Source organism: Pectinophora gossypiella, chromosome 1, assembly GCF_024362695.1.
Source record: "Pectinophora gossypiella chromosome 1, ilPecGoss1.1, whole genome shotgun sequence".
Lineage (NCBI taxonomy): Eukaryota > Metazoa > Arthropoda > Insecta > Lepidoptera > Gelechiidae > Pectinophora > Pectinophora gossypiella.
Window position 1 is genome coordinate 5,607,367 of NC_065404.1, and position 13,749 is coordinate 5,621,115.

The 13,749-nt window shown below is 37.5% G+C and overlaps 1 protein-coding gene across 1 annotated transcript in view; it reads left to right on the forward strand.

Annotated features, from left to right (window-relative positions):
* Positions 1-13,611, forward strand: part of LOC126378512 (ras-related and estrogen-regulated growth inhibitor-like protein) — a 37,665-nt gene extending 24,054 nt beyond the window's left edge. The window contains exons 4-7 of the mRNA XM_050026964.1: positions 120-220; positions 7,770-7,967; positions 10,017-10,194; positions 10,714-13,611. Coding sequence (XP_049882921.1) covers positions 120-220; positions 7,770-7,967; positions 10,017-10,194; positions 10,714-10,817 — 581 coding nt within the window. The 3' untranslated portion in view covers positions 10,818-13,611. The remainder of the gene's footprint in view (positions 1-119; positions 221-7,769; positions 7,968-10,016; positions 10,195-10,713) is intronic.
* The last annotated feature ends 138 nt before the right edge of the window (positions 13,612-13,749 follow it).

A 13,749-nucleotide genomic window follows, 5' to 3' on the forward strand; every position in this document is an offset into this window, starting at 1 on the left:
CTTAGAAACCTTCTATTTCAAAATTATTTTTGCTTTTGTCATAAATCTACTTAGTACGTACTTATATTTTAGTTTTTGTATCAAATTAATGCCAAATCTAAATGTCTTGTCTTCCACAGATCTTCTATACAGACAGACAGTCCCCATCAACGGGACACCAGTCGAATTAGAAGTAATAGACGTCTCCGGTTCCAATTCCGACAAATTCCCAGCTGAACAGGTAATTATTACGAATTATTTATATCAAACCGGAATACCTTGGTACTGGACTTGCACCAATGAATTATATAATCTTAAGTGCAGTTTTGTTTGGTAGGGACTTTACAGGCTTGAATCGCCTGACTGTCTGAAAAATAGATTCCGTGCTTCGGAGGGCACGTTAAGCCGTTGGTCCCGGCTATTAGCCGTAAAAATACCTCCACCAACCCGCAGTGGAGCAGCGTGGTGATGTATGCTCCATACCCCCTCCGGTTGATTAAGGGGAGGCCTGTGCCCAGCAGTGGGACGTATATAGGCTAATTATGTAAGTGCAGTTTTCACTAATACAGTACACCTACCACGTTAGTCTAACAGAACGCTCGGTGAGATGTGGGTACTTAGTTTATCTTGCGATGGATGTACCTCTGTATTATATGTTACGTTATTTATACGAAACATTAGTCATCGAATAGCTAAGACATTTAATAATGGAACAAGGAAAGAAGACGAGGAAGCTTTATCATTCCGCGTGGGCGTCAGTAAAAATGTATCAATTTACTCAAACGTAGATTAGGTAGATATTGGGTGTTATGGACACCGTAACGATAACTTAAGAGGACGATTCAGACCATTATTCTAAGTTCATATCAAGTTCGTGTTTTTTTTTTTTTAATTATTATCAGTCCCATATTGTGCTTGACCAAGAAGAGCTTACATGGAACAGATTAAAGAAAAGGTTAACGTCGTATCTTATAGGGAAGTCAAGGAATTGGCCTTTGATAGACTGGAATGGAAAATGCTGCACCGACAAGAGCGTGGCTCTTAAATTGATGATGATGATTGTGCTTTAAGCTACATAGAGCCCTTTAAAATAAAAATGACAAATTATTAAAAATCATTTAGTGTATATCAAACTACGCGAATAGTCGCAAGACTTACATTCCGGCGCAATAAAAACTCTAAATCTTAATAAATATTTCCGACAAGAAAAACACCTCCCTTCGTAATATTAAATAAACGGTCTATTATTTTTTCGTTACGGCAACAATACCACCCTGTACATTACAGACAACGATCGATGCCGAACAACCTTGCAAACGGATTCATTTCCCATTCAATTTGCAATACGTATTGGAGATTCCCGTGTTGATTGCAGTAACGAATTCGAAGCTAAAAATATCTCAATCGACGGAAATTGTACATTATCTGTTACTAGTACTCTATAGCGAATGTGGGTTGATATAAAACAGTGCGGTTCGCTCAATGACCACATATCACCTTCATGAATTAAAAGCGAACGACTGAACGACCTCTAGCGTCTACAAACCATAACACTTAATCTCTGGAAGACTATGGATGTCTGCAGTTAACATATAGTGAACGCAAGGCCGTGTTATTGTAGGTGTGATCATTCTTTCAACTTTTTAATAGCACATTTTGATTGCTATACTGAAAAGCAGTCTCCTTAAAGCTCATTGTGATCTTTTTGTCGTTCTGCCTAAAATATTTTTATTTTAGTTGTACAGGCAGTTTTCAAGCAGCCACAGTTGTCTAGTGGTTAGAGCGTTGGGCTCATGATCTGGAGGTCCAGGACAATGTCGAAATGACTTTGCGAGATTGTCCTTTGTTTGGGAAGGATATTGCAGATGATTATCCGATAAAGTAAGATGATTCCCTGCTTCCGAGTTAGTAGTAAAATACCTCCACCAACCCGCAGTGGAGCAGCATGGTGGTAGAGTGGCATGTGACCTACAGTGGGATGTATATAGGCTGATTATGTATTATGTATATGTAGTTTTAGTAACTTTGTATCCGTTGTCTAGATACAAACTAGGAGATGTTGAAACATCTAGATTCCGAGAGCATCAATCAAAATCCAAGTGAACGATTTAGACTGATCCTTCCGCAAACAAAACTGGTTATTAAGCGGCTCCGGCGCCGGTTTACGAGTGCACGCGCCGATCTGGGTTAATCGTCGCGAATATCATGCGCCGTGAAATGCTGCCGGTGATCTAGTAACCTGCAACCAGTGACTCAGTGTTTACTGTTTACATTTCTATCGCACAAGTCCTACGGGAAAATGGACATGGAAATCCACACGATAACAAAACGAGAAGCAAGGGAAATAAAAGTAACGATGTTTAAACCATAAATTAAGAAACTTGATTGACAAACCCGTTTTTCCCAGAGCAAATATAAAACCTTTTCTCGTCTCGTGAACGTGCTCTTGAATACGATTATTTAAACCAATAATATTGACGTTCGGTCCGGTGCGAACTTTAAATCATTTTCTCTTGGAAATAAATCACGGCTTCATATTCCAAACTCATACTTACTTACGGGATTAGCAGTTGGGAAAAGCTCTTTCGTTCGAAAATTAAAATCATTGAGAGATTTTCCAGGCTACGTTCCTCAAAATATGTATAGATGTATATCCTCATCTGTATAGATGGCACTGTACAGATTTTCCTCCGTTTAACCTTCTAATTTTAGAGACCCCCCCCCCCACTGGCGTCTTTCGAGCGTCTACGCGACGTTAACGCCGCGGCGACGCGACGCCAGCGCCACGCACGGTCGGCGTTCGGCAGCCGGCCAGCACTGGCGTCGCGTCGCCGCGGCGTCTTCGTCGTTGCGGCGTCGGCGTCTTTCAAGCGTCGGCTTGAAAGACGCTAGTGTGGGGAGTCTCTTATGGATAACAGACATAAGCAACTTTTATCTTTGTTTTTGGGTATAAATGATGACCCTTGTTAACTTGTCACAGAGGCACAACACATCTTCCAACCAGATCAAAACAAATAGAAGAAATATACGTAGCAACATAATTCTTTACATATCTGATCCAAATATCATGCAACAATTATTTTTACATTATGCCTCTGCTATTACATAATATTTTTGAATAATTATGTACCCCGAACAATGAGAAAATAGGTAATTATCATTTTAAATGTGATCTATATTTTTTTATGGAAAGTACCCTGGAAAGTCCCGCATTGAGATATTCTATTGTAGATCAAAACAAATCATAACAACGTTTTTGCAATTTGTGCGTCATAGTTTACATAATGAAACAACAGAATATGATGTAGGTGTGTTTTTATTTTGAACCGACGAGAGCTGGCTGGCAACTGTCGCTAGACGACGTGGGCGGAGGGTGAACAGGACAGACAGGCAGCCTAATCAATACCTATACCACGTACACTTAGCCTACAGTTTCTAGTACAAAACCACAGACGTCTAAATGCTAAAACCAATACCCATTAAAGCTATTTTCCGTTTATTACTTAACATTTTACTATTCAAAGTTCAAACGAAGTGAATAGGTAAATGTGTGTCGCATCTAAATAAATATCGTAGCTGAACGTCTACGGGGTACGGCGTAGCAGAACACCTACGTAGAGGTTTTAGTATTCGTAGCAACTTTGTTTATCTACGCGACTTGAACTACGCAGTACGGGATTTTGCACATGACGCAACTCATGCCCATAATCATATTGGTCGGCTGAATCACATGTCTCCAAAAGACAATTTACAGCCGCACGTGATATTACAGGAATATTTATGCTTATCGCTCATAAGTTGCACTCGATTGCTCTAGCCAATCAGCTCGCGATAATAAAAACTACAGAACCCCAATACCGACCCCGCCGGTGTCGATGATTTCCCTCATTCAGCGCTTATCGCTATTAACCTACTAGGGCCGATTAATTCTTTCAAATATTATCCCCTCAGACAACGCCCTGAGCCGACATTCGCACTCAATTTAGTACCGGGTGAGGGCCTTCAGCGCTCCCCATTTGTCCGGCCGAGTAGTTAATGACACAATCCCTCAATCACCTTAGTCGCCTTTTAATATAGTATAATAAGTGAGGGGTTTAAGCAATTCATCTTGAATTTGGTTTAACATGCACAAATGTCAAATTGCAATATTGCTTTTTTAGATAAATTGCTTCAATGTGCTCTTTTTAGACCCATTGTTAAGAACAGCATTCTTTATTCTTCCTTTAAAGATACTAGATAATAATGTAGGACCCACCGTTATAAGACAAAACATGAGTATCGGTAGCAAATCAGTGACTAATGTATGACCATTCTCCACTTTGACATATGTATTCCAACCGAATGACGTCACTTTCCGCCGATGCTGTCCCTCCTCCGGTCGCAACGTTCATGGCCGACGGAGTTTCGTTCGCCAACAATGAATAATAGCGGTCAGCTGTAGTGTTGTCAAATATACACAGTTTGCGAGACGATTGTTTGGTTTATTACGTATGTGTCCCGTTTTCGTCGTAGAAAATAGTTTTGATTCTTCAAAGGAGGTTTAACAGGTCTGGAAACTTGATCCTTTAACAGAATTTATGAATGGGAAAACAACTTCGAATTCTTATACCATCGATCAATTCTGTAGGTAATTAGCTAAAGGAGATCATCGGCTCTCCGTACTTTGGCCGGCCCAAATTTGAAAGTGCCGGCCAGAGAAAAAAAATGTGTCGAACCTTTCGAGTAGATTGCTCTGATCATTTTTTACTATGACACCAAACGTGTATGACCATTAGTTTGGCTTTAATTGGATTTTAAAAATCACGATTTTTCATACATTTTATAAAAAAATATATTATGTCCGTTTGGAAAAAGGGAATACAGGTGTATTACAAAGGACCGTTAGAACATTTATTAGTATGGCGCCAAACTTCTATGACCATTATTTTGACGTTTATTGGACTTTCCGTTTTGGTTAATATGTTAAAATGCCGGCAATCGAAAAGAATACGTCGAATCCGTCTAATAGTTGCTTCTAAATATTTTTTAATATGACACCAAACATCTATGACCATTATTTTGACTATTATTGGAATTTACGTTTTAGTTCAAATGTGAAAAGTGCCGACCAGCAAAAATACCATGTAGACAGTATCGAGTAGATGCCTATTAACATTTTTTTCTATAGCACCAAACGTGTACGATCATTAGTTTGGCTTTTATTTTATTTTGAAAATCGTGATTTCTTATTTATTTTGTTTAAAAATAAAGTGCTTTGGGCAAAAATTGCGATACAGCGGATTACAAAGGACCCTTAATACAACTTTGAACATTTAATAATCTGGCGCAAAATATTTTTGACCATTATTTTGACTTTGGCTTTTATTGGACTTTTTAAAATCTTTATTTTTTTATACATTTTAACAATGACAACAAGCAGAGCTTTCCCAATGACTAGTTATTAGTCAGATAAATACTTTGTGTTTTTGTTTTGTGTGTTGATAGGTGAACTTCTATATTAATACCATCTGATTTTAGATATGACGTTGGCTGTAGTTTTTGCATTCCACTCAACGTTACGGCCTAAGTTTAGGTTGAATTAATATGACCGTAGATGGTTACCACCCTCCAAAGATAAGCTTGCCATCTAGTGACGAAACTCGTATTTTGGCATGACGTCTGAAGTAGCTGTTAGGGAAGACAGGAGTCGGGCAGTTGTACTTTGCATGTATGCCGATCACAATATCCTGGTGCTACTCGGCCGATAACGTAGTACCTCTATCACCCCACTGTATTTTCCTTGTATACACACTTTTCTTAAAAAAAAAGTAGCTTCTAAAGCGTTAACGCAAACCTATTTTTAATTTATAAAAATGTGTCAAAAAGACGACTATATTACGCCTTTAGTTCCATTATCATCAGATAAAAACTTTTTTCGCCAAAGTGTAGGTATCTATGAAAACACCAGATTTTTGAAAAATCGATCAAGTCAAAATAGTGGTCATAGACGTTTAATTCCATAGTAATAAACATTTTGACGATCCTTTACATAACGTGCCTGTTATATTATATTTTTTTACAAAATGAATCAAAATTCAAGTTTTTTTTTAATCTAACAAAAGCCAAACTAATGGTCATACACATTTTTGTCATAGTGAATAATGTTTACAGGTATCTTCTCGATAGCTTTGACATGTGTTTTTTGCTGACCAGCACTTTTCACACAGAAACTATAACGTAAAGTCCAACAAAAGTCAAAAGAATGGTCATAGACGTTTGGTGCCATAATAATAAAAGGTCAAACGGATAAGTTATAACGGATTATACCAATATTGTTTCTTGGCCAGCACTTCACATTTTCACCAATAATGTATGAAAATTCATGTTTTTTTAATTCGAATAAAACCGAAAATATTGACCCTACAGCTTTGGTGCCATAGTAATAAATGCTCAGACGGATAAGTTCTAAGGATATATACCATTATTGTTACTTGGCCGGCACTTTACATTTTGACCAAAAATGTATGAAAAATACAGTTTTTTGAATTCGAATAAAACCGAAGATATTGACCCTACAGCTTTGGTGCCATAGTAATAAATGCTCAGGTGGATAATATCTAACGGAATATAGCAAAATTATTTTTTGGCCGGCACTTTGACTTCTGGGCCGAAATCCGATGATCTCCTTTTCTGTCACGAAGCGTAATGGAAGATAACTACTTATAAATATAATGAAGAAAATATCACAAAACAATTTAAGTAATATAAAAAAACGTTGCTACGCGCCACATATAAGAAAAATAGTAAAGCTAGGCAACGGGGGTCCCCTGAATTGAACATCTAGTTCATTTTTTATGCGGTTTTATTTAGCTTGACCCGTTTGTTTTATTCTTAGGTCAAATTTATTTAAGCAAATAAAACAATGCCAATCTGGTGTATTCAATGCGTCATCGTAGCTTTATTTATTTATCGATTTCTCATGTACATACTGTCGTCCCGTAAATGTGTGACAGTCCCGTCTTTTTTACGGCTTCAGTGCGGGATTGGCGTGTGTGGGCGTGCCCGTGAAACGCTCCGGATATTTTCAGAAGAATGTTGGCTCCAACGCGGTAATTAATCACATCACACACGCGCCTCCGTCGTCTGATCTCCCCAGTCTAGACTTGTATGGAAATGTTAGTGAAACGTTTTTGAAACAACACTCTTAATGAACCGTTTCCTGTGAGATAGATTGAAATAGCTTCCCCTCCCACGATTGAAATCTCTAAGAGAATTCGTAATTTTAATGAACAAACAAACAGTTGGAATTTTAAAGCCAAAGACGATTGAAAGACAACTTCAGACGATTGAAATTTGAAATGTTTTATCGCTGATACATTAGAGACTCATGGGTGCCAATAAAACAACGAGATTAGAATACAAAATAAACAAATAGTCGGCGCAATACGTGAGCGTCGTGGGCGTTGAGGGATTATATTGTTTATCTTCGTTCGGCATACCAACCTTTATAGTATTCAATCAAAAACCACACGACCTGTCAGCCTGTCTAGAAACGAGATCAGTAAAACTCACGGTCAATTCACGGCAGTAAAACTGACTCAACACGATTCCTTTACCTGATTTATTTTGGGCGTTATATTTACTTCCGCATCAACTAGCACAACATATTTTCTGCCAAGCTTGTTTTCAGTGTTACATTATACTCGTAAATCGTGCAAATTAAGCAGCCACCGAAAGGTTGCATACGTTGTCTAGTTGAGTCATTAAAGTTTTACTCATTTACTCTAATTGTTATTTGCCTGTTGTTTCAGATCCAGTGGGCGGATGCCTGTCTACTGGTGTACTCAGTAACGGATCGCAGTAGTTTCGAGTACGCGACCGAAGTTCTCAGCGCACTGAAGAGAGCCCCCCCAAATGGCGGGAGCCCTGCCCACGCGCCCTCGGGAGCCCCGGCGCCTATGCCCCTCGCTTTACTCGGAAACAAAACTGACTTAGACCATCTTAGACAGGTTAGTAAACTAAAGATATTACCAACAATATATATAGTTCTGTCTCAAAGAGCTGACTAAGATGCTTACAGCTACATAAGCGCAGTTGCAAAATCATTGTGAGATAGAAAAAGACTAACTACTAGGACAGACAGCATAAGAAAAGGAGAGTCTTTTCAAGTTTGGTTCACGTTCAAGCGCTCAAAGCGAATAAATGAATAATTCAATAAAAAATGCCTGTATTTCACGCTATATCTTCGCTTGAGTAATATATTTCCATAAAATCGATAAGTAAGTAGGAAGCTTCAAACAGCTTGACAACGTTATCTTTGATTTAATCACGAGAAGCCTTATTAAAAGTTTATTTAGAAAAGTTACCACGGATCTAAGCGTTTACATATTGAAAGGGAAAGTACTCTACGCATCAATTATCACAAATCATGCTGACGTAAAATAAACTTTGAGTGGCTTTAACTGAGCAACAAGTTTATGAATTAATAAGTTGACTTTACAAAGAGCAATAAAATCGAATAATTTTGGATTCGTACGGGATTTGAAGTCTCGACTTCTGTGACCTATTGTCGTGTCTGACCACGTATGTGAGTGACCTGAAACACGAGTTGGTACTATAAACCAGACCCTGATGATACCTAACTAAAGTCCTTGGAGCGTGCTATGATTTCCTGTCCCGGGCATCTTCTTGATAAACTTTCTCTTGAAGTTTTGTTACTAGGCAATATTGAACCCAAAGAGGTTTATTGCCATCAGATTCCGCACGAGCTATTTTATAGCAGATTTTTAAAGGATTAACTTACCACAATAATAAAAGCCGATTACAGAATGGGCTGTTGCTAGTCGGTTCTGAAATTGTGCCGTGGCAACAATAAATTTTGAATGAATATATCCGCCCTTGAAGAGTTATTTCAGCTTAAAGACGAATTCGAAATTCTATTTTACAGTCATTATGTAATTCTAAAACCGCTAATTATAACGAACGTTTTGATTGATGACTGAAAGCTTTGGTACGGGTAGGTATGTTTGATAAACTGTATTTCTAAACGCAGCAATAAACCGTTGACATGATTGTAAACAATATAAACTATATGGTCTAGATGCTCTCTCAAGGGCATTCAGAAACTTTAGACGCTGTTGTCATGCAAATAATAGAAGTAGCCGCTTTTGAACGTCATATCATGGGAAACGACGGAAATGTTCACGTAAATTATGACAACTGCGATGTGTTCGGTATAATTGTAACATCACATTTACATTCAAAGCCCTGTCCCTTCAAAGTAAAACAAATCTCGTTGTAAACTTCTGACATTTGAAAGACAAGCGGAGCTTCCCTTCAAAGACGACGAAGCGATAATGTCCTAATTACATAACAATTTTGGTAATTCAGTAAGAAGGAAGATTTGTGCGGAAAATTATGAAAATGGAAACGTTTCTTGGAAAAATAAAAAGAGTAATGGGCCAAGTTAGGTATTCCGGCGATGTCATAACTTTAATAGCCACAATCTAAACCCACGATTTATTGCGTAATTTAATCAACTTTAAAACGATATCCTTGTTAACAAGGTAAAGTTTTAATAAAGCGAAGTTTAAATAGAATAGAGACGTAATCAAAGTTGTATCTGTAAAAGGCTTACTCTAAGGGCTTGGCGACTACACCTGTCTGTCGAAAAGATTAACTTTCAACCGTTTTATGGATCTGTCTGTGAAAATTTTCAAGATAACATGAAAATTTTATTATACTTAACAAAACTATGAACTGAAAAGGAATTCTGTAAAGAATACAAAGATTGCTTACGATATTAAACCACTACTTATCACTAGGACTACTATAAAAGCTCCATAACGCGCTTTATATTAAGCGTCATAAAGCGCTTAACACCACGTAAGCGCATTTTTAAAAATCTCATTCTGGTGTCATTTTCTGCAACAAAACGCCGATTTCTGTCAATAAGTTTCATTCCGGATAAAAATTGGGACCACAATTTTTTATCTGTATTGAAAATATATAACTTTATGAAACGATCACATAACAATGTGTTGTATCTCTTGCTTCAGGTTCCAACAAAGGAAGGACAGAGCGTTAGCGCAGCTCACGGCGCATCGTTCAGCGAGGCCAGTGTAGCCGACAACTCCGGCGATCTCTACCGCTGCGTCGACCGCCTGCTCGCGGAGGTGCGCGCGCCGCAACGCACGCGCAAGTTCTCCGTCACTAAGATGCTCGGCTCCCTTATAGGTCAGTATCAAAGTAAGAGAAAACAAACCTTCTACGTATATACCTACCTACTAGAAAAGAAAAATAATCGTCTTATCCAAGCGGCTACCTTAGTATCGACATCTACTAGTGCTGTTACTAACAAGAAAGGTTTACAAAAAAAAAAAAAAAAGAAAGAAAGAAAGGTTTAAAGGTTAAGGACATCGTAACTTTTCTTCTTATATCCACCACTGGGTGAAAACTGTGGGGAAGGCATATTCGACTCTATGCCTAAACTCAATACGTTGTGGTATTGCCGATTTGTTGCACCTGTTATGTAATTGTCTACGAAGTATCCAAATTGACTTCGGTCTCACACGGTTGATGTATTGGCATAAAGCGTTTTCAGTCAAAGGGAAGTCAGGTCATGGATTTCACATACCATACTTTCGTTCACGCCTGTATTCTCTAATGGGGATGAGTTTAGCCACAAGAAATAAGAAGACAACTTGCAGCCAATTTTGATGATCGTTTTTCTAAAAGAATTTCTCATTGTTACAGGAGGTACGACGAATAATTCTCAGGCTAGCCGAAGCGGGTCGATGGTAGCGTGCCCGCGAGTGCCGGCGCCTTCGCGGCCGCCGCTCGCCGCCGCTGCGCCCTGACCGTCGGCACCAACTGACCGCGCGCGCTGATGCCTCCGCCGCGCCGCCTGGCTCGCATGTCTACCCGTGCCAGCACGATTCGCTGCGTCCGCGCCGCTCGCAGCGTATATCTAGACCTAATCAATCCATAAGGTTCATAAACCGATTATAAAATCGTGGCAATAGGTACCTTAAGTCGGACTCTTATACGTATAAGGAAGTAGAATCGACGCGCCTTGAAAGTTACAGATGTATGGCACTTAAACCAGACTCACTCTAGTAGCATGGACCAAGTATGTGTATTAGTAGGAAGAGGTATAAAATCGTATCGATTGTTACGTGTCACCATCACCAACGGAGCTCTGGAAAAGTTCAAGATCATTTAGAAATATAAATGTTTCTACCAAAAAACTAATTTCTTGTCATGAATCTGTACTGTACCATCGAGTAAAACTAATATGCACTAAACATGAGCAAGCAATACCAAACTCCGTTTGGACTGTGATAAAGTTTAGAATAAGATTGCTGTAGAATGAATTTCGGTAATGGTGGTAGTCAATGGTGCAGTGCTTGGCACGAGGACTAGGATTGTAAGACAGAAAGTACTAAGAACCCTATCTCAATAGGACACTATGGCTGCGCCACCAGCGGAATGTTATTCAAGATTCGGTTGCCGGCTACCACAACAAATTGGTTGCGCGAACAGATGAGTTACCCTATATGCTCCATAGATTTTGTTGCTGATTACATTTTGCATAACTGCATACTTTTTGTTGGTGGCACAACCATGGTGGCGTTGCCATGGTGTCCTATTCAGATAGGGCTCTTAAACAATATCTGATGGAATTGGAACGTTTAGCTATATTAGCTTTAAATGAAACACGTTAAGAAAACTTGATGTAAAAATTTTACCATAAAAACTTTAAAGTTTTAAACAAATGTAACCAAAGCGATTCAGTCAACAGTTTCTTGTCAAAGAACAATCTCCTAGTCATTTAGTTAATGTAGATAATATAATAGGAAATAAGGACATTGGGGCTGATTCCGGTACACATCATCTAAGTTATTTTAAGTTATACCTGTCATTTTCTTATCCGCCGAAAAGGAAAGGGACGAGTAATCGACAGGCATAACATTTATGGACACACGTCAATTTCAGGAGGAAATTCAAAAACCCTTCCAACAGTTTCTATTGGCCAATAACCTGACAGAATTAAGTTGACAGCACACGTCAAACGGATTGCATATGAGCGAGACGCCTATTTTATTCGCCCGGTTTATTCTTTATTTTAAAATTATCAGTTGTCCATCATCCGTCCCTTTCCTTTTTGGCGAATAAAAAAATGAGGGGTATAACTTAAAATAAAATTAGGAGGTGTCTGCAGGAATCGGGGCCATTATAAACGTAAAAGGCTTTAATTTGATGTTGGAGATAAAATCTGAGATTATTGTAGGTATGTAAAAATGTTTGGGTGTATCGGATAAAGATTTTAATTTTAGTTAACTTTTGACAATAAATCTTTTAAAATATCATCATATTATTATGCATTATTCAAAATATATTATGCTTGATAATATGGATAGGAATATTATATTATCATATATTATATGTGCCAATTTTACCAAAATATTTCGTCAAATTCGGATTCGCTGATCGTTGTTGTCTCATTTATATTTATGATAATTATTATTTCTGAATATAACAAATTAGCTAATATCATACACACATACATATATCCATCTAACAATACAGTATGTAATGATTTTGAATCTATAAATTTTCTACACTTCGTACAAACTTTTCTACTTTTTCACAGTATTATTAAACTAAGTTTCATATAGGATAAGTGGGCGGTACTTACACATATTTGTATTCAGTAGTGCCTATACATTGAAATGTGTAGCGTATACATATGTATAAATAATGTGGATGTCTTGAAATATATTGTATCAAAATTATCTGAACGCGAGATTAGTACAAACTAAGTCATTTTCTAGTCATTTTAGGTTAAAGGATATGAAAGGCAAATTAACATAATCCTTGTAAAAATGTGATTTTCATACCAATGTTCATAAATCGATATCCCGCCATTACGTGATAGTCTCTGTTTCTGTATAGATACAAAATAGGCTACTTGACAAGCTTGATACTTTTTACGAAAGGTCAAAACGAAAGTTTTCTTTGGAGCAAGTATGGAAATACTGTCCTGTGACGTAATCAATAAAAGCGGTCAAACGTCGTACTCATTGTTACTTAATTCATTAATAAAATTCGAAAATAAGTCGAATTTTAAAATGAGATGATCATCTTAGACTGGCTTCTATTTCTAGATTAGCATTTTATAATTTATCTTTGACCCAGTCAAACACACTATTATAATGACTGAATGAATGAATTATAAATGTCATACAGTATTTAGTCATTTGAATAAAAGGAATAGTATTATTACAACTTACTCGTCAGTGGTTTTATAACATTAGATATGCAATTGTAACACGTTGGTCTAACAGAAAGCTACACTGACTACCCCAATTGGAATATAGTCCTGAGCTTACGTTAGAAATTAAATTTAAAATTTGAACTTGGCGGTGCGCTTCCATGCACCCATGATTTGTATGAATTTAATATATAGAAAGTATTTCAAAACTCGTGTATGACGTTAACAAAATGTATGAACTGTGTATTGTTGGGAATATGGATTTGTGTGTTTGTATATTGATGGACTATACTGAAGTCGGAACTGATTGGTTTAAGATGTAAATAATTATAAACTCACTAGCTTTAATGGAAAATAAATGTTTCCTGATAATTAAACTTACTCTTTTTTTTATAACCTTACAGTGAATTCTTAAATGGCCATATTAGCTTACCAAGGTCAAGTAATTTGAAAGATAAAAAAAAATACTTTATTACATCTATTTATTAGAAAACACCACAGCGAAAATGCTATAA